Raw genomic sequence first — 27,619 nt, 5'->3', positions numbered from 1 at the left:
GTAAGTGAAGCAACCTCACATCCTGGACCAGCAAAGAATTCTAATCAAAATCACTTGTCCAGTTCTCCACTTGGACTGCGATTTAATGTGACCTGAACATCTCCCACTGCCTTTTCCAAAGAACATTTTACGAGTGATCTGGGACAGTGCAAATGTCAGCTGGCTTTGGTACTTCGTGCGTGCACATTGTCTTACCTTCACACTTTGGACAGCCAATCGGCTTCCACCTATCAAACGCCAAATGAGTTACACACAGTGTTGGAGTACAAATGCCAGGGAGTTACACTCAGCACTTACAGAACACTACTCTGGTCCCCTGGTGAGCACCTGATCTCAAAATGTATTTGGAGATGGTTAGAACAAAGCAAGAGGGAATTTAATGGAAGTCATGAATATGAGAAAGTCTGCAGGTGCTGGAAATCCAAAACAACACACACAAAATGCTGGAGGAACTCTGCAGATCAGGCAGCATCAATGGAAGTTAATAGATAGCTGATGTTTCGGGTTGAGGCGTTGACTATCTATTCACTTCCGTAGATGCTGCCTGACTTGTTGAGTTCCTCCAGCACTTTGTGTGTGTTGCATTAAATGGAAGTGTTTAAAATTACGAAGGGCTTGGAAAGAATGGATAAAGATGACCAATTTCCGATAGTTCAGATGCTGTTTACAAGGAGGTAAAGACTGAAGGCGAGTGACTAAAGAACAAGAGACAAAATGAAGGACGGCTTTTATACAATGCAAGCTTAGGATAAAGAATATCCTGCAGATCAGGTGGTGAATTCATTGGTGACTTTTAAAAAGAAACTAAATTAAACACCAATCCGAAACTGTGATCTGGGATCAAGTAGAGATTCCAGGATTAATTGGAATATTCTAATTTTAGATTATGAGTCATGCAGTCTCAATGGGCCAGACAATTTTGTTCTTTGCTGTACTGCTCGATGACGCTGTGATTCAGTGTCTCATAAGCTTTACTAATGTCCTGTCAAAATCAGATAATAGAACGTCTTTCCGGCCAGTGGACAATAACTCTTCTCAGAGAACCACAGCGGAGAGCAAGCAACTTCAGGACTGTTGTACAATGGGATGGTGTTAGGCTCTGTCTTCAAGCAATATTTCTGAAGAGAGGGATTCTTCTCCATTTCTTCCTTTTGGAATGTTAATTTGCTGACAAAGACAGGGCTTACTGCTCATTACAGCTGCCTCCAAGTTTTCAACCACTGGAGAGGCTGTGAAGCACTTTCACTAGTGAGGTAGTTAAAGCAACTCTCTAGTCTGTATGGGGATTCTCTTTTAACTTGCTGTTGTTACAATAACACTTCCCACGTAGAAACCTCTGACAATCTAAAATGCCTGCGCACTGTGAGCTTGGAACATTAAATTCATCCCTACTGCCTGTTACAGGTGAAGGTCAATCTAAGGAAGCCTCTGATGTTGGAAACCTGAAGTAACAAGTTGTAACAAGTTCTGCGAAAGGTGCAGAACCGATCAGTCTGCATCTCAAAGAATGAAAAAGCAAAGGCAAAATCCTGCAGATGTTGGAAACTGGAATATAAACAAGTACGGGTGCCACGATAGTGTAGCGGCCAGCATGACGTTATTACCGCTTGGGGCGTCAGAGTCTGGAGTTCATTCTGATGTGATCATTAAGGATTCTGTGCATTCTCCCTGTGGAAAGCCTGTTTTTCTCTCTGGGCCCTCTGATTTCCTCTCACAGTCCAAAGACATACTGGTTAGTTGGTTAATTGGTCTTTGTAAGTTGTCCCATGATCAGGCCGGGGTTAAATTGAGGGTTTGCCGGGAGGTGCAGCTTGAAGGTCCGATTGAGCTATCCTGTGCTGTATCTCTAAATCAGTAAAGTAGTGCTGCAACGATGCAGCAGATCTTGCATTTGTAGACCCTTTTGGCAAAAAGGTGCTAATGACTTGGCCCCTTCAGAAAACTGACAGTGAACCCAGACTTGGATCTGACACAGTTTATGAACTTTATGGTTTCTCTTTCCAAATCTAAGCTTAGCCGAAATCCCGCTGTGTTTATTCGTCCCTGGATCCTGCATGACGGCGCCTCCTGTTTTAAATTCTCATCCTGTACTCAGATGCTTTCTCCACTTCAACGACTCATTGGGAATTCAGTGTTCCTCCTACCCAGATTTGGTGCAAGGGTTTCATGGAATGTCATACCACTCCATGACTTCCATTCCCCAGATCTCTCAGCTTCCGTGTTATTCCCCTCTCCTTTGAGACTTTCCTTAAAACCTGTCTTCTTGATGACTCGGCTTTTGTTCACCAGATCAAATATTCCATTTTGTGGATCGATGCCAAACTTTATGTGATAGTTCATCTGTGAAATGCCTTGAGACTTCAATAAGTCGTGATATAAATCTAAGTTGTTAATGGAACCGTTATCTGGACCAGATTCCTTGGACCTTTCTGATAGAAATCCCATCAAAAGGGTCCAAAGCTTTGGAAAAGGCTAGGATGTGGATTGTACCAAACTTTGGCATTGATAGGAATCCTACCGTGTAAAGGCTTTGGAAAAGGCAAGGGTGCGGATTACACCAAATCTTTACCTCAGTGGAAAAGTCTTTGCGAGAGATAATCCGCAAATCTGCTTGAGTAGCTGTGTGTGTGTGTCAGCAGAGGTCTGCACTGGGAGATAGCACACTCAACAATACCCATCAATGCATCCCGGTACCTTAGGCGTACAGGCTAGGCTTACTCCAGTGAGGGGAAGTATATAGTGTTTCTGTGCTATATTGACTGTCCTGTTGTACATACTATTTATCACAAATTACTATAAATTGCACATTTAGATGGAGACATAAAGATTTTTATTCCTCATGTATGTGAAGGATGTAAGTAATAAAGTCAATTCAGTAATGGCTTCATTACTGGCTTGGTTTGTGGTGGATTCTCACTCTACTCTCAATGGATTGGAAATTCTCACCTGTCTAAAGAACTGCGAGTCATTCAACAGACCACATTTCCTGCAAATCGACTGTCCTTCCAAAACTTTCCTCTTGGGAATCTCAAAGTCAAACTTCAGACACTCAGCTCAAGTCAAAAGCCCGTCAGTACCAGAGATCAAACCGCCGCAGTTATTTTAATGAGAACGTCTTGTGATGGGCCTCCTGAGACTGCTAGTCTAATTTAATATTAGCAATTGTGAAATAAAATCTCTGCTCTTGACAGAGGTCGAAGAATCGATCTGTTCGGCTGAACAATCTTTGGGATCTCTGGTGGATGTATGGAGGAGAAGTGGTGGGCAGGAAGCCCAATAACCTGCACAGGCAGAATCGAGCTGAGTCACTGTCTGCCATTATCACCAGTTAGCACAACCCTGGTTTGACCCCGATCCTGGGAGAACCAGCATCTACACTAGCATCAGCGAAAGAGCTTCAGTTGGCATTGCTGAGTGAGAGACGAGGCTTTGATGAAGCTCACCTAAGTACAGGATTAAAGTAAGTGATTACCCCACCAATGAAGAGAACCCATCTAAAATGGCAGTGCAGGCTCACACAAACTAGAAAATCTCTTAGGTAGAGTTTGGTTGAACAAGTTAGGTCTTTATTCTTTGGAGTGTAGAAGGTTGAGGGGGGACTTGATAGAGGTATTTAAAATTATGAGGGGGATAGATAGAGTTGACGTTGATAGGCTTTTTCCATTGAGAGTAGGGGAGATTCAAAGAAGAGGACATGAGTTGAGAGTTAGGGGGCAAAAGTTTAGGGGTAACACGAGGGGGAATTTCTTTACTCAGAGAGTGGTAGCTGTGTGGAATGAGCTTACAATAGAAGTGGTAGAGGCAGGTATTGTCATTTAAAGTAAAATTAGATAGGTATATTATGGACAGGAAAGGAATGGAGGGTTATGGGCTGAGTGCAGGTCGGTGGGACTAGGTGAGAGTAGGCGTTTGGCACGGACTAGAAGAACTGAGATGGTTATATGGTTATATAAAATACTTTGTATTTATACAGCACTGTGGGAAAGCTCAGGACATTCCAAAGAGTCACGAAGACAATGACGTATTTCTGAATGGTTGCACTGTGGACAGAAAGTAGCACCTGGGGAACCCAAACACTAGAAGCCTTCACAAAAGGCAGGAACATGGAATGAAGGGTCCTCATGTGGCCTGGCACTTCTGGGGGCGGGGAGGGGCACCAAATAGGATGAAGGTCATCAGTGGTCAATTCATGCTAAGGACCCAAGAATTTAAAGCTTGAACTCAGGGAGGAAGCTAATTTCTTTGGAGAGATGGTGAGGAAGAGAGGAGACAGAAATCTGAGGTCTGGTGGAACTACAAAGGTAATAGTGCAATTAGCAGAGCTGCTGCTCAAAGCTCTAGGGAGCTGGGTTCTTGGTTGTTTCTGGTCTGATTGTAACTTCTCTGGCTATTGCGGTACCTGCTGCTCCAAATGGCCCTCACATCTCCTCATTTGCCTCCTCATCTAGAGCACCTTATTAAAAGTGTTCTTACAGTGTGTGAGCCTGGACCACACAAATCAGCTGCTTGTTTGTAACTAAAGGACATAGCTACTAACCTGACCTGACATTCCCTGTATGCTCATTTCCAATGTTATGAGCGAGAAGCCGGACCACCTACTTCATACATCTCTCCACATCTACCCCACTCACTCCTGCAGCTCCAGCAATCCGGGGTTCAGCCACAAAGTCATGCAGAGGCAGGCCCTTCATCCCACCCAGTCTGTGCCAACCTCCCTGTCCATCTGCTCCAATCCCACTTGCCTGAATTAGGCCTATATCCTTCCATGTCTTGCCTTATTTATTTGCTTATCTAAATATCTCTTTCATCTGAATCCACCACCTCTTCTGGCAGTTAGAAATAACCACATAAAGAACTTTCCTCTCAAACTCCATTTAAAACTCCTTCCTCTGACCATAAACCTATGCTTTCTCGTTTTAGATACATCCTTCCATGGGGAGAGGAGTCTAACCTCTCCATGTCATCTCTAAGTTTCCTTTGCTCTAGGGAAAACAAGCCTAGCCTATCCAGTGCCTCCCCATAATTAAAGTTCTCCATTCCTCATGAATCTCCTCTGTGGCTTCTTCAGCGCAACCACATTATCCCATTGTGTGGTGACTGGAATGGCGCCAAATAATTCAAGAATAGTGTAACCAGTATTTTGTAAAGTTGCAAAGTAATATTCTCACTGTTACAATTTACGTCTTGACATATGAAGGTAACTATGTCATATGTTTTCTCCACTTTCAGGGAACTATGGTCTTCACCCCAGTGTTCCTCAGTTCATCAACAATCCTGCTGCAACTATCTTTGGGTCCCTACCTTGGGTGCCGTTCTGTGTGGAGTTGGTACAATCTCCCTGAACTTGGTTGGATTCCACCCAGTGCTCCATTTTTGCCCTACATCCCAAAGTCATTTGGGTTGGTAGGATAACTGGTCACTGTTCTCTCCAGTGTGTAGGAGAGGGGTAGAGTCAGGATGGAGCTGTGGGGACAAGAGGTTACAGCAAAGGTTAGGAAGGGAATGGGATTGCTTTTGAGCTTGGATAGACTTCATGGGTTTCTATGTCACCTGGCAGTAGATGTAGAGTCAAACAGGAAGTGATAATTTGTCCTTTCTCTGGCTAATGCCAACAAATCTACTGTGCATTTCCACAAAGACAAACCTCTTACCCAAAATTGTCAGCTGCTCTTCTCAACATCAGCTTGATTACAAACCCGCTCTCTGGAGAGACACCTGTGGCCATGTTGCACTCCTACCTTGATGGCTTTGTTCAATCTCTTCTCCTGATCGAAGTGTGACTGCATTCGCTCCATGGACTCTCGCAACAGGCTGTTCTCCTCAATCTGGCTCTGCAACAGCCCCTGTAAGCTCTCCGCCTCAGCCTGTTTCTTGTGCAGAGTGACCTGCAAGCATCTGCAATGAGCACAGCGACAGGGATCAGAATTTGGTACTGCTCTAGATGTCATTGCCACTGCTAGCCCTCCTTCAAAGCGGGGCAGTGAAGGTGTAGGTCCACCCCCAAGTCACCTGATGCAGAGGTTGGAAAGCATTGGTGGGTTGGCTTTTAACCAAGCAAGACTCATCAGCAGGAGGAGGAAAGGATGGAGCTTATTAAAATTGGCAAATTGGCCCTGACTGCTACCAAACAGGTCAAGCTTAATGCCGGCAATCAGAATCAAAAGCTGCCTGTCGTAAGATCAAAGATAAAGTGTCAGAGGAGACCAGCAACTACTTGCAAACAGCTTTAAAGGAGGAAACCCCCAGGAGTAATCGGACAAAATTCAGCAATGAACCAAGAAAGGCCAATTGACACCAATAACTAACAAATAGAAATCTGTTTTCTTTACCTAGTGGACTGCAGGTGGGATAGATGATTGAGCTATCGAGGAATCAAGGAAGTATCCCCAACTCCAAGACTGAAACTTAAGGAGCTTAATCTCACCCACACATGCAAGAATTTTAGGAGCAGTACAGTGGTGTGATAAATGGAACTGCTACCTCACATAACCAGTAACTCAGGTTCGATTCTGACCCCGACGCTATCTGTATGGAGTTTGCAAGTTCTCCCTGCCGCCGCTTGGGCTTCATCCAGATGCTTTAGATTTCTCCCACATCCTGAAGACATGTGGATTGTAGATCCACAATCTTAAATCGCCTGAGGTGAACGCTAAGAGTCTGGAGGGAGATGATGGGGAGCATAAATCGGGATCAGTGTGTGATTAGTGTGAGTGGATAGCTGTTGGTCAGTGTGGACTCTGAGTTGAAAAGTGTGTTTCTGCACTGTCTGGGACTCAATGATAGACTGTTTTCAACATCTTGATTTGATTTATTTTTCCTCAGACAAAACTTCTGAGAAGCCAGCATACCCCTCAATATCAGAGTGCGAGGCCAATCTGTGCTTTGGGTTAGGCCAGTGCTGGCATTCTGGGATAGATCAGCCAATGAGACAGCGGTCACAAGCTCTGTCCCCTCACCAAGCTGCTCCTTCCTCATGTCTGAGCCAAATCAGTGAGTGTTGGTGATCCGTCTGACACACGGACATCACTTGTGAGCAAAATCCTGTTCACATCTCCCTTTTGGGGATGAAAAGCAGGGAGCAGCTCTGGTTACTTTTTCCAGGAGACCAGTCACAAATTTGTCGCAGGGTTATTATTTATCGGTAAAACGGAAAACGAGGCAAGGATAAAAAATGTGACAGAGACTGGACATTGTGTATAAGATGATGAGAGGCATTAATCATGTGGATAGTCAGAGGCTTTTTCCCAGGGCTGAAATGGTTGCCGCAAGAGGACACAGGTTTAAGGTGTTGGGGAGTAGGTACAGAGGAGATGTCGGGGGTAAGATTTTTACTCAGAGAGTGGTGAGTGCGTGGAATGGGCTGCTGGCAACAGTGGTGGAGGCGGATATGATAGGGTCTTTTAAGAGACTTTTGGATAGGAACATGGAGCTTAGAAAAATAGAGGGCTATGGGTAAGCCTAGTAATTTCTAAGGTAGGGACAGGTTCAGCACAACTTTGTGGGCCGAAGGGCCTGTATTGTGCTGTAGGATTTCTATGTTTCTATGACACGGGAAGGACCTTAGCTTAGAAAATCGCAGATTTAAATCAGCTTGACTGGAGCAAAAAAACAGCAAGGAGCAGAGAACACTCGGAGGAGTTGTACAGTGGTCCCCAAATAGTAGTGACATTGCAGGGCATAGAGTAAGTCAGAGAATCTGAGGTGCATGTGACAAAGGTAATGTGGTCATTGTGGGAATCCTTAATCTTTGTATAGATTAAACAAATGAATTTATCACAAATAGTGATGAGGATGGATTCATGGAGTGTATAAGAGGTAGCTTTCCAGATAAGCAAGACAAGGAACCGTCAATGGAACAGGCTGTTTTAGGTACACAACTGTTCAATGAGGAAGGGTTGACTGATGATCTGATAGATATGGTAAATCTGGCCTCCTAGGAATAATGATCACAATATGATAGAATTACGTATAAAATTAAAAGTGACTAGTTCTGTCTGAAACTCGGATCTCAATTTGAAGTAAGCAAACTACAAAGATATTAGGTGTGGGTTGTGTTAAAGTGTATGATAGTGAACGAGCAATGGCTAACTTCTTAGTTACAAACAAGCCAAAATCAACAGGAGAAGTGGTCCCTACTGAGGTACTATTGGATAATAGGAAAAGGCTGATAACATTGCTAAAATGATTAGGCTGAGGACTGGAGAATATCAAATTCTGCAAAGGAGACTGTTTTACTAAGGAAATAAGTATGAAAATAGGCTTACACGAAACTTAAACAAAGCAGCAGGAAGGTCAAGGGTTTGTGCCAGTTTACTGACTGAGCAGCACATAGACTAAACCTGTCCCTTTTTTTAAAGTCCAGTGGGGTGCGTACCTGTGATTGTTTGGACTGGAGCACCAAGGAGCTATAACGACTCGGGGCTCTGCGGACTAGTGGGGTACCGTTGATCACCTTTGATATACAACGTGAAGCACACACGAAGCTGAAGAGAGCCTGTCTACGGGGGGGAGGGCTGACTGAGGTCAGCCTGGTCTGCAGGCCTCACTGATGCATGTTCACCTCCACTGCAGGATAAGTACACGGAGACAAAACCACTGTCATGTGTTCAGATCCATTTGATCTGTACAGCTCTGAACACTGTGCACGATCCGTAATGTTTGGTAATTGCAAATCAATCCGTTTTGTGTTGCCAGCAGCTCAATTTTCATTCTTTAGGAGAGCTAACATTTTATGAACCCTTAAAGACAATTTTGCCTATTCTGGTGGCGCTGCACTTGTACTCCGAGAATCAATAAAGCTCTCTTGAGTGTACTGCTCTATGTCCTGAGGCAAGTAGATTAAGTGATACAGCTACAGAAGGTGACATAAAGACACATTGTTTGCAAAGCATGAAGATGATAGCTATAATCACAGCACAAATTCATCCGTTCACTCTGATATTAAATCAAAACACAGTATCAAGGTAAAGGCATTACTTGCCATTGATGGACGTGACGATAACTCCCACACTGCTGTCTAAAGGGGCCTCCTTTTTGTTCGTATTCACATCAAAATTCAGTATTCCTTCAAATCTCATCATCATCCCAGCTATCTCAGAACGAAATTTTGAAACCCGAGCCAAAAAATCCTATCCTTTAGAAAATAACGAGCACTTTCTCCACTCCCCACTTCTTTCAGGTTGAACAGTCACCAAAATCCTTCACAGTCAGAGCCTGGGAAACAAGGCCACAATCTTCTGACCCTTCCTTCGCGCTCCAGAAGATGGGAGGTGGGATGTGTGGAGAGTGGATCCCGAGCTCTGCCACCAACCCTCCTCTCATTTCCTGCCGGATACAACAATGATTTTTCTTCGGGAGCATTCTGGAAGGTTCTGATGAAAAGTCATTGACCTGAAATGCTAACCGTGCTTCTCTCTCTACAGACGTCCAGTTTCTGCCTCAGACGGGGAGAGTTGTAAAGGGAAGAGAGGAATTGTGTAGACTGTGCAGGCCTCCGTTAGTCTCGATAGAAAGTTTCCAGGGCACAAGCCTGGGCAAGGTTTTTTAATGGAAGACTGGCAGTTGCCCAAGCTGCAAGACTCCCCTCTCCACGCCACCGATGTTGTCGAAGGGAAGGGCATTAGGACCCATACAGCTCGGCACTGGTGTTGTCGCAGAGCAATGTGTGGTTAAGTGCCTTGCTCAAAGACACACACACAAGCCTCAGCCAAGGCTCGAACGAGTGACCTTCATATAACTGAACGAACGCCTTAACTGCTTGGCCACTCGCCAACAGAGCAGGGATTACAGAGAGGGGGAGAATTGTAGAGGATGGGAGGAATTACAGAGAGGGGGAGAGTTGTAGAGGATGGGAGGGATTACAGAGAGGGGGAGAGTTGTAGAGGATGGGGGGATTACAGAGAGGGGAGAGTTGTAGAGTATGGGGGGGATTACAGACGGGGAGAGTTGTAGAGGATGGGAGGGATTACAGAGAGGGGGAGAGTTGTAGAGGATGGGGGATTACAGAAAGGGGGAGAGTTGTAGAGGATGGGAGGAATTACAGAGAGGGGGAGAGTTGTAGAGGATGGGAGGGATTACAGAGAGGGGGAGAGTTGTAGAGGATGGGGAATTACAGAGAGGGGGAGAGTTGTAGAGTATGGGGGGATTACAGAGAGGGGGAGAGTTGTAGAGGATGGGGGATTACAGAGAGGGGGAGAGTTGTAGTGGATGGGGGATTACAGAGAGGGGGAGAGTTGTAGAGGATGGGGGGATTACAGACGGGGAGAGTTGTAGAGGATGGGAGGGATTACAGAGAGGGGGAGAGTTGTAGAGGATGGGGGATTACAGAAAGGGGGAGAGTTGTAGAGGATGGGAGGAATTACAGAGAGGGGGAGAGTTGTAGAGGATGGGGAATTACAGAGAGGGGGAGAGTTGTAGAGTATGGGGGGATTACAGAGAGGGGGAGAGTTGTAGAGGATGGGGGATTACAGAGAGGGGGAGAGTTGTAGATGGGGGATTACAGAGAGGGGGAGAGTTGTAGAGGATGGGGGATTACAGAGAGGGGGAGAGTTGTAGAGGATGGGAGGGATTACAGAGGGGGGAGAGTTGTAGAGGATGGGGGGATTACAGAGAGGGGGAGAGTTGTAGAGGATGGGGGGATTACAGACGGGGAGAGTTGTAGAGTATGGGGGGGATTACAGACGGGGAGAGTTGTAGAGTATGGGGGGGATTACAGACGGGGAGAGTTGTAGAGTATGGGGGGGATTACAGAGAGGGGGAGAGTTGTAGAGGATGGGGGGATTACAGAGAGGGGAGAGTTGTAGAGGATGGGGGATTACAGGCGGGGAGAGTTGTAGAGGATGGGAGGGATTACAGAGAGGGGGAGAGTTGTAGAGGAGGGGGGGATTACAGAGAGGGGGAGAGTTGTAGAGGATGGGGGATTACAGACGGGGAGAGTTGTAGAGGATGGGAGGGATTACAGAGAGGGGGAGAGTTGTAGAGGATGGGGGGATTACAGACGGGGAGAGTTGTAGAGGATGGGGGATTACAGAGAGGGGAGAGTTGTAGAGGATGGGGGATTACAGAGAGGGGGAGAGTTGTAGACCATGGGGGATTACAGAGGGGAGAGTTGTAGAGGATGGGGGATTACAGAGAGGGGGAGAGTTGTAGAGGATGGGGGGATTACAGAGAGGGGGAGAGTTGTAGAGGAGGGGGGGATTACAGAGAGGGGGAGAGTTGTAGAGTATGGGGGGATTACAGAGAGGGGAAGAGTTGTAGAGTATGGGGGGATTACAGAGAGGGGGAGAGTTGTAGAGGATGGGGGATTACAGAGAGGGGAGAGTTGTAGAGGATGGGGGATTACAGAGAGGGGGAGAGTTGTAGAGGATGGGGGGATTACAGACGGGGAGAGTTGTAGAGGATGGGGGTTTACAGAGAGGGGGAGAGTTGTAGAGGATGGGGGATTACAGAGGGGAGAGTTGTAGAGTATGAGGGATTACAGAGAGGGGGAAAGTTGTAGAGCATGGGGGATTACAGAGGGGAGAGTTGTAGAGTATGGGGGATTACAGAGAGGGGGAGAGTTGTAGAGTATGGGGGATTACAGAGGGGAGAGTTGTAGAGTATGGGGGATTACAGAGGGGAGAGTTGTAGAGTATGGGGGATTACAGAGAGGGGGAGAGTTGTAGAGGAGGGGGGGATTACAGAGAGGGGGAGAGTTGTAGAGTATGGGGGATTACAGAGAGGGGGAGAGTTGTAGAGGATGGGGGATTACAGAGGGGAGAGATGTAGAGTATGGGGGATTACAGAGAGGGGGAGAGTTGTAGAGTATGGGGGATTACAGAGAGGGGAGAGTTGTAGAGGATGGGGGATTACAGAGAGGGGGAGAGTTGTAGAGGATGGGGGATTACAGAGAGGGGAGAGTTGTAGAGGATGGGGGATTACCGAGAGGGGGAGAGTTGTAGAGGATGGGAGGGATTACAGAGAGGGGGAGAGTTGTAGAGTATGGGGGGATTACAGAGAGGGGAGAGTTGTAGAGGATGGGGGATTACAGAGAGGGGAGAGTTGTAGAGGATGGGGGATTACAGAGAGGGGGAGAGTTGTAGAGTATGGGGGGATTACAGAGAGGGGGAGAGTTGTAGAGGATGGGGGTTTACAGAGAGGGGGAGAGTTGTAGAGGATGGGGGGATTACAGATGGGGAGAGTTGTAGAGGATGGGGGATTACAGAGGGGAGAGTTGTAGAGTATGAGGGATTACAGAGAGGGGGAAAGTTGTAGAGCATGGGGGATTACAGAGGGGAGAGTTGTAGAGTATGGGGGATTACAGAGAGGGGGAGAGTTGTAGAGTATGGGGGATTACAGAGGGGAGAGTTGTAGAGTATGGGGGATTACAGAGGGGAGAGTTGTAGAGTATGGGGGATTACAGAGAGGGGGAGAGTTGTAGAGGAGGGGGGGATTACAGAGAGGGGGAGAGTTGTAGAGTATGGGGGATTACAGAGAGGGGGAGAGTTGTAGAGGATGGGGGATTACAGAGGGGAGAGATGTAGAGTATGGGGGATTACAGAGAGGGGGAGAGTTGTAGAGTATGCGGGATTACAGAGAGGGGAGAGTTGTAGAGGATGGGGGATTACAGGCGGGGAGAGTTGTAGAGGATGGGAGGGATTACAGAGAGGGGGAGAGTTGTAGAGGAGGGGGGGATTACAGAGAGGGGGAGAGTTGTAGAGGATGGGGGATTACAGACGGGGAGAGTTGTAGAGGATGGGAGGGATTACAGAGAGGGGGAGAGTTGTAGAGGATGGGGGGATTACAGACGGGGAGAGTTGTAGAGGATGGGGGATTACAGAGAGGGGAGAGTTGTAGAGGATGGGGGATTACAGAGAGGGGGAGAGTTGTAGACCATGGGGGATTACAGAGGGGAGAGTTGTAGAGGATGGGGGATTACAGAGAGGGGGAGAGTTGTAGAGGAGGGGGGGATTACAGAGAGGGGGAGAGTTGTAGAGTATGGGGGATTACAGAGAGGGGGAGAGTTGTAGAGGATGGGGGATTACAGAGGGGAGAGATGTAGAGTATGGGGGATTACAGAGAGGGGGAGAGTTGTAGAGTATGGGGGATTACAGAGAGGGGAGAGTTGTAGAGGATGGGGGATTACAGAGAGGGGGAGAGTTGTAGAGGATGGGGGATTACAGAGAGGGGAGAGTTGTAGAGGATGGGGGATTACCGAGAGGGGGAGAGTTGTAGAGGATGGGAGGGATTACAGAGAGGGGGAGAGTTGTAGAGTATGGGGGGATTACAGAGAGGGGAGAGTTGTAGAGGATGGGGGATTACAGAGAGGGGAGAGTTGTAGAGGATGGGGGATTACAGAGAGGGGGAGAGTTGTAGAGTATGGGGGGATTACAGAGAGGGGGAGAGTTGTAGAGGATGGGGGATTACAGAGAGGGGGAGAGTTGCAGAGGATGGGGGTTTACAGAGAGGGGAGAGTTGTAGAGGATGGGGGGATTACAGATGGGGAGAGTTGTAGAGGATGGGGGATTACAGAGGGGAGAGTTGTAGAGTATGAGGGATTACAGAGAGGGGGAAAGTTGTAGAGCATGGGGGATTACAGAGGGGAGAGTTGTAGAGTATGGGGGATTACAGAGAGGGGGAGAGTTGTAGAGTATGGGGGATTACAGAGGGGAGAGTTGTAGAGTATGGGGGATTACAGAGGGGAGAGTTGTAGAGTATGAGGGATTACAGAGAGGGGGAGAGTTGTAGAGGAGGGGGGGATTACAGAGAGGGGGAGAGTTGTAGAGTATGGGGGATTACAGAGAGGGGGAGTGTTGTAGAGGATGGGGGATTACAGAGGGGAGAGATGTAGAGTATGGGGGATTACAGAGAGGGGGAGAGTTGTAGAGTATGGGGGATTACAGAGAGGGGAGAGTTGTAGAGGATGGGGGATTACAGAGAGGGGGAGAGTTGTAGAGGATGGGGGATTACAGAGAGGGGAGAGTTGTAGAGGATGGGGGATTACCGAGAGGGGGAGAGTTGTAGAGGATGGGAGGGATTACAGAGAGGGGGAGAGTTGTAGAGTATGGGGGGATTACAGAGAGGGGAGAGTTGTAGAGGATGGGGGATTACAGAGAGGGGAGAGTTGTAGAGGATGGGGGATTACAGAGAGGGGGAGAGTTGTAGAGTATGGGGGGATTACAGAGAGGGGGAGAGTTGTAGAGGATGGGGGATTACAGAGAGGGGGAGAGTTGTAGAGGATGGGGGATTACAGAGAGGGGAGAGTTGTAGAGGGTGGGGGATTACAGAGAGGGGAGAGTTGTAGAGGATGGGGGATTACCGAGAGGGGGAGAGTTGTAGAGGATGGGAGGGATTACAGAGAGGGGGAGAGTTGTAGAGTATGGGGGATTACAGAGAGGGGAGAGTTGTAGAGGATGGGGGATTACAGAGGGGAGAGTTGTAGAGTATGGGGGATTACAGAGAGGGGGAGAGTTGTAGAGGAGGGGGGGATTACAGAGAGGGGGAGAGTTGTAGAGGATGGGAGGGATTACAGAGAGGGGGAGAGTTGTAGAGTATGGGGGATTACAGAGGGGAGAGTTGTAGAGTATGGGGGATTACAGAGGGGAGAGTTGTAGAGTATGGGGGATTACAGAGAGGGGGAAAGTTGTAGAGGAGGGGGGATTACAGAGAGGGGGAGAGTTGTAGAGTATGGGGGATTACAGAGAGGGGGAGAGTTGTAGAGTATGGGGGGATTACAGAGAGGGGAGAGTTGTAGAGGATGGGGGATTACAGAGAGGGGAGAGTTGTAGAGGATGGGGGATTACAGAGAGGGGGAGAGTTGTAGAGTATGGGGGGATTACAGAGAGGGGGAGAGTTGTAGAGGATGGGGGATTACAGAGAGGGGGAGAGTTGTAGAGGATGGGGGTTTACAGAGAGGGGGAGAGTTGTAGAGGATGGGGGGATTACAGATGGGGAGAGTTGTAGAGGATGGGGGATTACAGAGGGGAGAGTTGTAGAGTATGAGGGATTACAGAGAGGGGGAAAGTTGTAGAGCATGGGGGATTACAGAGGGGAGAGTTGTAGAGTATGGGGGATTACAGAGAGGGGGAGAGTTGTAGAGTATGGGGGATTACAGAGGGGAGAGTTGTAGAGTATGGGGGATTACAGAGGGGAGAGTTGTAGAGTATGAGGGATTACAGAGAGGGGGAGAGTTGTAGAGGAGGGGGGGATTACAGAGAGGGGGAGAGTTGTAGAGTATGGGGGATTACAGAGAGGGGGAGAGTTGTAGAGGATGGGGGATTACAGAGGGGAGAGATGTAGAGTATGGGGGATTACAGAGAGGGGGAGAGTTGTAGAGTATGGGGGATTACAGAGAGGGGAGAGTTGTAGAGGATGGGGGATTACAGAGAGGGGGAGAGTTGTAGAGGATGGGGGATTACAGAGAGGGGAGAGTTGTAGAGGATGGGGGATTACCGAGAGGGGGAGAGTTGTAGAGGATGGGAGGGATTACAGAGAGGGGGAGAGTTGTAGAGTATGGGGGGATTACAGAGAGGGGAGAGTTGTAGAGGATGGGGGATTACAGAGAGGGGAGAGTTGTAGAGGATGGGGGATTACAGAGAGGGGGAGAGTTGTAGAGTATGGGGGGATTACAGAGAGGGGGAGAGTTGTAGAGGATGGGGGATTACAGAGAGGGGGAGAGTTGTAGAGGATGGGGGATTACAGAGAGGGGAGAGTTGTAGAGGGTGGGGGATTACAGAGAGGGGAGAGTTGTAGAGGATGGGGGATTACCGAGAGGGGGAGAGTTGTAGAGGATGGGAGGGATTACAGAGAGGGGGAGAGTTGTAGAGTATGGGGGATTACAGAGAGGGGAGAGTTGTAGAGGATGGGGGATTACAGAGGGGAGAGTTGTAGAGTATGGGGGATTACAGAGAGGGGGAGAGTTGTAGAGGAGGGGGGGATTACAGAGAGGGGGAGAGTTGTAGAGGATGGGAGGGATTACAGAGAGGGGGAGAGTTGTAGAGTATGGGGGATTACAGAGGGGAGAGTTGTAGAGTATGGGGGATTACAGAGGGGAGAGTTGTAGAGTATGGGGGATTACAGAGAGGGGGAAAGTTGTAGAGGAGGGGGGATTACAGAGAGGGGGAGAGTTGTAGAGTATGGGGGATTACAGAGAGGGGGAGAGTTGTAGAGGATGGGGGATTACAGAGGGGAGAGATGTAGAGTATGGGGGATTACAGAGAGGGGGAGAGTTGTAGAGTATGGGGGATTACAGAGAGGGGAGAGTTGTAGAGGATGGGGGATTACAGAGAGGGGGAGAGTTGTAGAGGATGGGGGATTACAGAGAGGGGAGAGTTGTAGAGGATGGGGGATTACCGAGAGGGGGAGAGTTGTAGAGGATGGGAGGGATTACAGAGAGGGGGAGAGTTGTAGAGTATGGGGGGATTACAGAGAGGGGAGAGTTGTAGAAGATGGGGGATTACAGAGAGGGGGAGAGTTGTAGAGGATGGGGGATTACAGAGAGGGGGAGAGTTGTAGAGTATGGGGGGATTACAGAGAGGGGGAGAGTTGTAGAGGATGGGGGATTACAGAGAGGGGGAGAGTTGTAGAGGATGGGGGATTACAGAGAGGGGAGAGTTGTAGAGGATGGGGGATTACAGAGAGGGGAGAGTTGTAGAGGATGGGGGATTACCGAGAGGGGGAGAGTTGTAGAGGATGGGAGGGATTACAGAGAGGGGGAGAGTTGTAGAGTACGGGGGGATTACAGAGAGGGGAGAGTTGTAGAGGATGGGGCATTACAGAGAGGGGGAGAGTTGTAGAGGATGGGGGATTACAGAGAGGGGAGAGTTGTAGAGGATGGGGGATTACAGAGAGGGGGAGAGTTGTAGAGGATGGGGGATTACAGAGAGGGGGAGAGTTGTAGAGGATGGGGGATTACAGAGAGGGGAGAGTTGTAGAGGATGGGGAATTACAGAGAGGGGGAGAGTTGTAGAGTATGGGGGGATTACAGAGAGGGGGAGAGTTGTAGAGGATGGGGGATTACAGAGAGGGGGAGAGTTGTAGAGGATGGGGGGGATTACAGACGGGGAGAGTTGTAGAGTATGGGGGGGATTACAGACGGGGAGAGTTGTAGAGTATGGGGGGGATTACAGAGAGGGGGAGAGTTGTAGAGGATGGGGGGATTACAGAGAGGGGAGAGTTGTAGAGGATGGGGGATTACAGGCGGGAAGAGTTGTAGAGGATGGGAGGGATTACAGAGAGGGGGAGAGTTGTAGAGGAGGGGGGGATTACAGAGAGGGGGAGAGTTGTAGAGGATGGGGGATTACAGACGGGGAGAGTTGTAGAGGATGGGAGGGATTACAGAGAGGGGAGAGTTGTAGAGGATGGGGGATTACAGAGAGGGGGAGAGTTGTAGAGGATGGGGGATTACAGAGAGGGGGAGAGTTGTAGAGGATGGGGGATTACAGAGAGGGGGAGAGTTGTAGAGGAGGGGGGATTACAGAGAGGGGGAGAGTTGTAGAGGAGGGGGGGATTACAGAGAGGGGGAGAGTTGTAGAGGATGGGAGGGATTACAGAGAGGGGAGAGTTGTAGAGGATGGGGGATTACAGAGAGGGGAGAGTTGTAGAGGATGGGGGATTACAGAGAGGGGGAGAGTTGTAGAGGATGGGGATTACAGAGAGAGGGAGAGTTGTAGAGGAGGGGTGATTACAGAGAGGGGGAGAGTTGTAGAGGATGGGGGATTACAGAGAGGGGAGAGTTGTAGAGTATGGGGGGAATTACAGACGGGGAGAGTTGTAGAGGATGGGGGTTATTACAGAGAGGGGGAGAGTTGTAGAGGATGGGGGGACTTATAGACGGGGGGAATGGTGTGAAGGAAGGTTTGGTTTGGAGTAAGTAGGGGAGACAATAACAAGGAAGTCCATCCATGGTGATTTTTCTTGTGAACTGGACGGTGTTGGGGAGGGCAGTGAGAGGGTAGAGTGATTCAATGGGAAAACACTGCTGCTGTGCTGGGAAATCATTTCCCTCCTGGATCTGGCAATTCCCGTCTTTTATGCTGCCAAATTTCACAGTGAACCTGTTAGCAGAGATATTAAATAGAACCATTGAGAGAATCTGCGACACTAAGTGTCATTTAAATATTGCAAGTCCTATCTGCCAAGTGAGTAATTAGACCTTAAGGAGGCAAATCTGTGAGAGTGAGTGAGCGTGCATGTGTGTGTGAGAGTGAGTGAGCGTGCGTGTGAGAGTGAGCGTGTGTGCGTGTGTGTGCACACGCATGTGCATTTTAAACCACCACTCCTCTCCCTTCCCACCATTCCATCCACCTTTGATATTGAAATGACCTCTCTAGCCACACTGGTGGTTGAACTGGATTTTGTGGGGGTCCAGCGGGAAATATTGGGGAACCAGCTGAGGACAGAGTGCACAAACAACCCGCTGGGTGAGCTATGTCAGTGAGGTGGGGAGGTAGATGGTGGGGGTACTTAGTGTGTTGTGACCACTATTTCTCATATAACTACCTGACTTTGACTCTGAAACTCAGCATAATGAGGTTCTATCAGTTGATGATATCAAACAGGAAAGTGTTGAAGTCATCACAGGATTTATAGTCTTAGAGACAAATTTGGTTTTTGGAAATTCAGAGGTCATTATCTGCCATTGCAAAGAGGGAGGAAATTAAACCGGCAAATACTCCTTGTCCTGGAGTTGAAAGATACATGGGCATTCTAGTAAGATGGGCACTAAAAATGCCACTGAATACTGGTAATTACAAAGTCTAGAAATAAAGGGGCCAAAGATTTAAATGTAAATGTTAACCGTTTTCCAGATTATGCCAAACAACATTGGAACAGGGAAGGGAGAAGCTGCTGGACTTTTCCCATTTACCTCAGCTGTTCCAGGTCTTTCTCGTAACTTCCCAGGAGTTCGTCTTTCCTCACCAGTTGGGTCTTCAGCTGACGGATGCAACCATTCAGCAGGTGCACATCTCTCTGCCGGGCTTTCCCCAAGCTCTCCCTCTCGTCCTGCGGAACGTGCTTCAGAGACAGTGAGCCCGATAGCTCCTTCACGTTGAGCAGGCTTGAGAGAGCTTTCACCAGGTCGAGGTACTGTGGGCAGGAAACGGAGAAGGTGAGAACTGTTTCAGCCATTGCACCCACCATTGGGCACATCTGCACAAGCGCTACCACAAGAAAGGAGCCTCCATTATCAAGGACTGCCACCATCCAGGCCATGCTCTCTTCTCACTGCTGCCGCCAGGAAGGAGGTGCAGGACCACTGGGTCCCACAGCATCAATTTCAGCAAGAGTTATTATCCTTCAAGCATTGGCCTCCTCAATCCTGTACCCTCTGTGCTGAAATGCTCCCCTACACCAAGCCTTTGTCGCTGTGCAGCTGGGACTGTCTTTTATATAATGTGACGTGCAGTTTTCAGGCTGTGTTAACATCTCCTGCTCCGAGCAATGGTAAAAAAAACCAGAGAGAAAGCTGCTCTTGAACCAATGGGAAAACTTTACTCAATTCAATGTATGGAACCACGCCCAAGTACCCTGCAATTCATGTTCTCAGTATTACTTTTCCATTTGTCTATTTGGTCTTTTGTTTTGCACATTGGTTGCTCATCAGTCTTGGTTTGTGAGTGGTTTCTCACTGATTCTATTATATTCCTTTATTTTACTGTGAATACCTGCAAGAAAATGAATCTCCAGAGTAGAACATGGTGACAGACCTTGATAATAAACTTACTTTGAACTTTGAGCCAGAGGATGCGTGGCCAACTACATGGATAGCTAGTGCTGAGGTCTAAGAAGCACCCAGAAAGGCTTGGGGAACGTTGGCCTTGATCCTCTCGGGGTTGGCGAAAGATTTTGATAAGGTTCCGTTGGATACCGATTCACGTAATGATTGGTGAGCTGCACGGGTCAAATTGTGACCTGAGGCTGCTCAAACGTGACACTCGTAACCACGTGGTTTGAAAGTTGAAGGGTGATGCCATTCAGCTGATAAGCCTGCTGGGAGGAAGTTATTTCACATGCAGAACAAGAGCCCGCAAACTTCAGGCGAGAGAATTCAGAAGCAGAATTATGAAGGTGTTTAAAGGTGGCAATCTGGAATTCTCTCCTCCAGATGGAAGCAGGCGTTGCAGCAATTGAAATGGAGACTGTCCATGATTAGGATGGTAGGATTAGGATATCGGTAGCTCTTGAGGCATTTGATATTGCAGTGTTTGCTGAGCTTCAGGTTCAGAGGCCCCAAGAGACTATCATCTTCTACTCTATTGTGTGCAGTTTTGGTCACCGAATTACAGGAAAGACATTAATAAGGTTGAAAGAGTGCAGAGAAGGTTTACAAGGATGTTGCCGGGACTTGAGAAGCTGTGTTACCGAGGAAGGTTGAATAGGTTAGGACTTTATTCCCTGGAGCGTAGAAGAATGAGGGGAGACTTGATAGAAGTGTATAAAATTTGATGGGTATAGATAGAGTGAATGCAAGCAGGCTTTTTCCACTGAGGCTAGGGGAGAAAAAACCCAGAGGACATGGGTTAAGGGTGAAGGGGGAAAAGTTTAAAGGGATCATTGGGGGGGGGGGCTTCTTCACACAGAGTGGTGGGAGTGTGGAATGCGCTTCCAGATGAAGTGGTGAATGCGGGCTCACTTTTAACATTTAAGAAAAACTTGGACAGGTGCGTGCACTTGAGAGGTGTATGGAGGGATATGGGTCAGGTGCAGGTCAGTGGGACTAGGTAGAAAAATGGTTCGGCACAGCCAAGAAGGGCCAAAAGGCCTGTTTCTGTGCTGTAATGTTCTATGGTTCTATATCATGAGAATACATCTCCTCCCTCTAAGGGCAAGGGGAGGCCCACATTGTCACACTTTCCAAAAAAACCTGTCAATACAGATAAGTGTGAAGTGGTTCATTTTGGTGGGTCAAATATGATGGCAGAATATAGTATTAATGGTAAGACTCTTGGCAGTGTGGAGGATCAGAGGGATCTTGGGGTCCGAGTCCATAGGACACTCAAAGCAGCAATGCTGGTTGACTCTGTGGTTAAGAAGGCATACAGTGTATTGGCCTTCATTAATCATGGGATTGAGTTCAAGAGCTGAGAGGTAATGTTGCAGCTATATAGGACCCTGGTCAGACCCTACTTGGAGTACTGTGCTCAGTTCTGGTCGCCTCACTACAGGAAGGATGTGGAAGCCATAGAAAGGGTGCAGAGGCAATTTACAAGGATGCTGCCTGGATTGGGGAGGTGCCGTATGAGATTAGGTTGAGTGAACTCGGCCTTTTCTCCTTGGAGCGATGGAGGATGAGAGGTGACCTGATAGAGGTGTATAAGATGATGAGAGGCATTGATTGTGCGGATAGTCAGAGGCTTTTTCCCATGATTGAAATGGTTGCCACAAGAGGACACAGGTTTAAAGTGTTGGGGAGTAGGTACAGAGGAGATGTCAGGGGTAAGTTTTTTGCTCAGAGAGTGGTGAGTGCGTGGAATGGGCTGCCGGCGATGGTGGTGGAGGCGGATACAATGAGGTCTTTTAAGAGACTCCTGGACAGGTACATGGAGCTGAGAAAAATAGGGGGCTATGGGTAAGCCTAGTAATTTCTCAGGTTGGGACATGTTCGGCACAACTTTGTGGGGCAAAGGCCCTGTATTGTGCTGTAGGTTTTCTATGTTTCTATGTTACTTCATGCAAGCCGTCGATGATGGAAAATATCTTGCTTGGGGTGAACAATGGAGGTGTGAGGCTTGGATAAACATTTTGTACCTCTGTCTGATTTTCACTGCAGAACACATAGAAATCTGAGGAAACTTTTCCAGCTATGATAGATTTTCAAGGGAGTCTATAATGAGTGTGAGGGTGATGGAAATGGTGTTATAATAATCTGCTGAAAGAGGAGGTTATTATTATAATGTCCAGAAGGAGGTGGTCTTAAAGAAGGTTCGTGTTTCATTAAAGCTGATTCTATTTTTTAAAAATAAGGTTATTATCCTTATTCCTTTTAAGGACAAATAGTTTTTAAAAAATGGTTCAGTAAGAGGTTGTGGGCTACTCCAGCTGCAAAGTCCAAACGGACTCTCCGGTGCACTTCAAGGATATGCGGCACCGCCAGTGGTTTTGTTTCCTCAAGCGGAAGCAAAAGATTCCACGGCGCTGTTTCAAAGAGAAATAAGCAAGTTATCTCTGATGTTTCAGCAATAGTTACACCTCATTGGGGTCATCAAAAAGCAGGTCAACTGGTTATTATCACATTACTGTTTATGGAGCCTGCTGAACCAACTGTTTTGTAGAAACACCTCATTGCTTCTAAAGCAATGAAAGCTGCGATATGTCTTCATGTCTCTTTCATTTGTATGTGATATTCACTGGCAATATCATTGTCATAGAATTCTCCCAAAAAGCTCCCGAGGAGAGGTGGCAGTGACACTCGATCCAGACGGCACGGTCACCGGTAAACTCTGAGGAGCAAATGTCAAATTTCCTTTTTGGATCGGATGCCGTCAACATCTCATGCTAGTACAAATGTGAACCAGCATCTCATGCTCGTACAGACGTGAACCAGCATCTCATGCTAGTACAAATGTGAACCAGCATCTCATGCTCGTACAGACCTGAACCAGCATCTCACGCTCGTACAGACGCATAAACGCATCAGTTCAGGGTTGGGGCTGTGGCAGGGATGGCGGACAGCCATGCTGCAGGATTGTCACTCGCTCAGAGCCAACCTTGCCGTACGACACAAAGCAACAAAAAAGAACTTAATCTTGAGAAAGTGCGGTTTCATGAAACAGAATAAGGTAAATTTCTACATACAGTCCTCTCGCTGAGGTCCAGGGTCTCGGACATTTGCAGCAATGAAGTCCTCTCGATGGAAGCATTAGAAAGGGGGAAGGATTCACCTTGTTGCTTCTACAATGGAGAGAAGAAGAGTGACATATGTGAGCTTTACAGAGAATTGTATGCCACCTGCAACACATCCTGGCAACAAACCCTTTTATTCTTTGCTTGCTCATCTAGTTGTCTATTTTCCCAAGAGCTGATCACCTAATGAGCTCCAACTCTGTGTAGTATTCAGGGACATGGGTGTTGCCAGGACTTCTGGATCTGAGGTAGAGGGCAAGATTGAATAAGTAAGGGCTTTATTCCCTGGAGTGCAGCAGAGTGAGATCTTATGGAGTTATGGGGGGGGGGGGAGGGTACAAAAAGGGTGATTAGATGCAGTCTTTTCCCCCTCAAGTTGAGTGAGACTAGAATTGGAAGTCATAGCTTGAGGGTAGATGGTGAAATATTTAAGAGGAATCTGAGGGGGAAGTACTTCACTCAGAGGGTGGAGTGAGGGAGGGGCAGGATGAGTTGCCAGCATAAATGGTAGATGTGCTTCCGTTGCAACATTTAAGAGAAGTTTGGATAGGTACGTGGAAGAAAGCTGCATGAAGAGCTAAGGTCCAGGTGCAGGTACATGGGACTAAGCAGAAACCAGACTGGCACAGACTAGATGGGCCTAAGGGCCTGTTTCTGTGCTGTAGAACAAAGATTCCCCTGATTTCCTTATTAAATCTAAAGACCGTACTGTAAATGGTCTGTAATGTCAGTGATGGAGATGTGAGGAATTTCCAGCGTTGCCAAACATTTCCTTCATCAGGTGGAAGCAGAGTAGGAGGAAACGAGGAATTATGGTCTGAAACGGAGGTGGAGAGCAAACTCAAACCTACGTAGATACTAGAGACTGCAGGCAGCAGGATCGAGGGCAGGAAAAAAGTTGCTGGAGGAACTCAGTGGGACAGGCAGCATCAGTGGAGAGATTGGGGTGGTCATTGTTTCCAGGTCTTTCATTGCATTGACATGATAGGGCAAAAAAGCCTCTTGATTCCCAATTATTAAAATATTTCCCAAGAGTTCCCCTGGTGTGGTGTGATGTGCAGCCTCTGTTGTCCCCATATTCATCACTAACAACAATGAGATGGTCGACAGAGAGGAGGTGGAAGAGCTCGAGGCCTGGTGCCAGGCAAAGAGCCTTTTCCTTATTGTGAACAAGAGAAAGGAGATGGCTATCAGCATCAGAAGAATTCACACCAGTCTTTACAAAGGTGGCACTGCAGTGGAAACTGAACAGTTTCAAACTCCTGGGAATGTACATCTTGCACAAGCTCTTATGGTTACTGGAACAAACCCTACGTAATCAAGAAAGCTCACCAATGCCTTTACTTTCTCAGAGGGCTGAAGAGAGTGGGACAATGCGCATTGACATTCTCAAATCTCTACAGATGTGCTGTAGACAGCATCCTAATGTGCTCTGTATGGTTTGGAAACTGCCCTGTGGTGGACAGGCAGACTCTACAATGGGTAGTCAAAACATCCTAACACATCATTGGCACCAACCTACTTACTATCAAGGATATTTATACAGAAAGGTGCTGGAGGAAGGGCAGCAATATTTATCAAGTTATTTAGAGGCATAGTGCAGAACAGGACCTTCCATCCCAACAACCCACCTATTTAACATTAGCCTAATCACAGGACAATTAGAATGACCAATTAACCTACTAAACAGTATGTCTTTGGACTGTGGGAGGAAACTGGAGCACCTGGAGGAAACCCACGCGGTCAAGGGCAGAACGTACAAACTCCTTGCAGACATCCCCAGAATTGGACTCTGAACTCCGACTCCCCGAGCTGCAATAGTGTTGTTCTACCATGGAGTCCTTTCGTGAAGGATCCCACCCACCCTGCTCATGGACTATTTACCCCACTTCCATTGGAGAGGAGGCTACGTAGCATCCACTGAAGGGCCACTACACTCAAAAACAGTTACTTTCTCTAAGCAGTAAAGCTGATCAACATCTCCACCCGCCAACCCATTCCATCACACCTCCACCACCAATACTTTATTATTTCCTGTCAGAATCACCATATGATTAACACTTCAGTATCTAGTATCTCTTCATGTACATTCAGTCAATCTATGTATGTAATTTATATTATATATTTACTGTATATCGATAGTGTTTTATATTATTCTCTTCTTTGCCTTATTGTGTTTATTTTTGTGCTGCACTGAATCCAGAGTTACAATTATTTTGTTCTCCTTTACACTCGTGTACTGGAAAGGACGTTAAAGAAGCTTGAATCAGCAGCTCTGAGATTATGCCGTCATGGCCAGCACCTTGAAGGGTGCACCCACTCTGATGCCTTCAGTCGCCCAGAAGCACACGAGTTGTTGGCCGAAACCGAAGGACACCACTACCATCCTCAGCCCCGGTAAACGGGTACGGATGTCAGATGTGGGGAGGAGCATCAGGCCGCGTGGAGCTCTGATTGCCCGTGACACTGGAAAATCACCACATACTTCCTCTTCCAACTCTGCTGACTCTGCCCTCACACTTCTAAGCTTTGAACTGTTTCAGGAAGGTGACTCACTGCCAGCGTCTCAAAGATAACTGGGGGTAGGCAATAACTTTTAGCCTCAGCAGTGACTACTACATCCTAAAATAATGAATAACTTAAACAAATATCTTGCCATCTTTCCTGGCCTCGGAAATGAACAAAGTCTTTGTAAATTATTTACAATTCATAATGACCAATCAAAACACTTTTTTTTTTAAACTGTAAGCTCCCAAGCAGCCAACCCAAACCCACCTCTAATAAGCAGTGGGCTAAGATGTCCAAAGAATAGATTACAGACATGCAATTAAAACAAAATGTCCCGAGGATGCTTTTTCCAGCAGACCTCCTGAGACAATTGGCAGATTAGTTTATCCTGAATAGCTGAACCCAACTCCACCCTTCTGTTCATCATAGAGGAAGGTTTTCTACCTCAAAGTCACAAAGTTGTGGCGGCAATAGCTTCTAATCTAGGCAGCAATTTAGCTACAGGTTTCTGGCAGTGATGAGAAATTTCTCAGCTGTGCAGGTGGTGACAATAAGATGAGGCATTAGTCAAAGATGATTCTATTCAAATTAATATTCAAAATCACTTTGTCAACTCTGGGCTCTGCTGAGAAGTGAGCTAACCAGTCATTCTTGTCTGTGGGGAAGATTCCTACTGCTGTCTCAATGGAGACATTTCCCTGAAATTCAATTGAGCTTGGTGGTAATGGAAAGGATCTGTGAGTGGATAGATTGGTGGGTCAGTGGGTGTAGGGCTGATGGAGAAATTCAGCCAAGACGTTTAGCATCTGCGGAGGCAAAACGGACAGGTGACATTCCGTGTCGAGGCCCTACTGTGAACATTTACACGGCTGAAGATGTTCTATCGGTCAGTTGTGGAGAGCGCCCTCTTCTTTGTGGTGGCGTGCTGGGGAGGCAGCATTAAGAAGAGGGACGCCTCAAGTCTTAATAAGCTGGTAAGGAAGGCGGGCTCTGTTGTGGGCACAGAACTGGAGAGTATGACATCAGTGATAGAGCGGAGGGCGCTGAGTAGGCTACGGTCAATCATGGAAAATCCTGAACATCCTCTGCACAGCACCATCCAGAGACAGAGAAGCAGCTTCAGCGGCAGGTTGCTGTCAATGCAATGCTCCTCAGACAGGATGAAGAGATCATTACTCCCCAACGCCATTCGGCTCTACAATTCAACCACCAGGGGCAAGACATGTTAAAGTGCCGGGGTTAGGACTGAGCTTAAGTTACCACTCAATGCACTTCAGTAAACTATTTAAGAACTTTTTAAAAGCTATTTATTAATGCTTTTTGGGAGGGTGATTTTAGATGCATATCATATTTATTCTGAGTTAAATACTGTATGTAATTAGTTTTGCTACAATAAGTGTATGGGACACTGGAAAATTGTTGAATTTCCCCTTGGGGATGAATAAAGTATCTATCTATCTATCTATTTCCCTCTGCAGATGCTGTCTGCCCCACTCAGTTTCTCTAGCAGATTTTTTTTTAGTTCCAGATTCCAGTAACTATTTCTTGTGTCACCATTACAGGGATTATTTATAGATGGATGTGTGGCTAGTATTTCCGAGGGGGATGGGGAGGGGATTGATATTTTTGCTGGAGGAGTTCTGGTTGGCGGAGGGGAAGAATGGCTAGGAGTTTCAGTGTGGGTGGGAGATAGTTTAGAGGATCATGGAAGTTGAAGGTAATTCAGTAACTGAGCAAATGTCCCAGAAGAAGATGGGTGGAGGGGCAGGTTGTGTTGAGGAAGCAGGGATTCTGCATAAGGGTTTAGACAGATTAGGAAATTGGGCGAAGAAATGGCAAAGTAATATAGTATAGGGAAGTGTGTGGTCAGGAACTTTGGTAGAAGGAATAAAGGTGTAGATTATTTTCTAAATGGGGATAAAATTGAAAAATCAGGGGTGCAAAGGGACCTGGATTCCTTAAAGCAGGGATTCCCAAGCTTTTTTATGTCATGGAGCCTCAGCAGTAACCAAGGAGGTCTGTGAACTCCTGGTTGGAAACCCTTGGCCTAAAGGTTAATTTGTAGGCTAAGTTGGTGGTAAGGAAGGCAAATGCAACATTAGCATTCATTTCGAGAGGACTAGAGTATAAAAGTAGCGATGTAATGCTAAGGCTTTATAAGGCACTGGTCAGACCACACTTGGAGTATTGAGAGCAGTTTTGGACCCCTATCTAAGAAAAGATTTATTTATTTATTTATTTTGCGGCACAGTTCAGGGTAGGCCCTTCCGGCCCTTTCGGCCCTTTGAGC

General features: G+C 47.3%; 1 protein-coding gene across 6 annotated transcripts in view; it reads right to left on the bottom strand.

Moving 5' to 3' along the window:
- The window catches only part of fhad1 (forkhead-associated (FHA) phosphopeptide binding domain 1), a 143,176-nt gene that overhangs the window by 11,609 nt on the left and 103,948 nt on the right, over positions 1 to 27,619 (bottom strand). For all 6 annotated transcript variants that reach the window (XM_059951875.1, XM_059951873.1, XM_059951879.1 and 3 more), the window contains 3 exons: positions 22,774 to 22,869; positions 18,845 to 19,065; positions 5,739 to 5,895 (listed from right to left, as the gene is read on the bottom strand). In XM_059951875.1, the coding sequence (XP_059807858.1) occupies positions 5,739 to 5,895; positions 18,845 to 19,065; positions 22,774 to 22,869 (474 nt within the window). The remainder of the gene's footprint in view (positions 1 to 5,738; positions 5,896 to 18,844; positions 19,066 to 22,773; positions 22,870 to 27,619) is intronic.

The sequence above is a fragment of the Hypanus sabinus genome, chromosome 27 (assembly GCF_030144855.1).
Source record: "Hypanus sabinus isolate sHypSab1 chromosome 27, sHypSab1.hap1, whole genome shotgun sequence".
NCBI lineage: Eukaryota > Metazoa > Chordata > Chondrichthyes > Myliobatiformes > Dasyatidae > Hypanus > Hypanus sabinus.
Note: the sequence above shows the minus strand (reverse complement) of the source record. Positions and strands in the feature narration are given on the sequence as shown.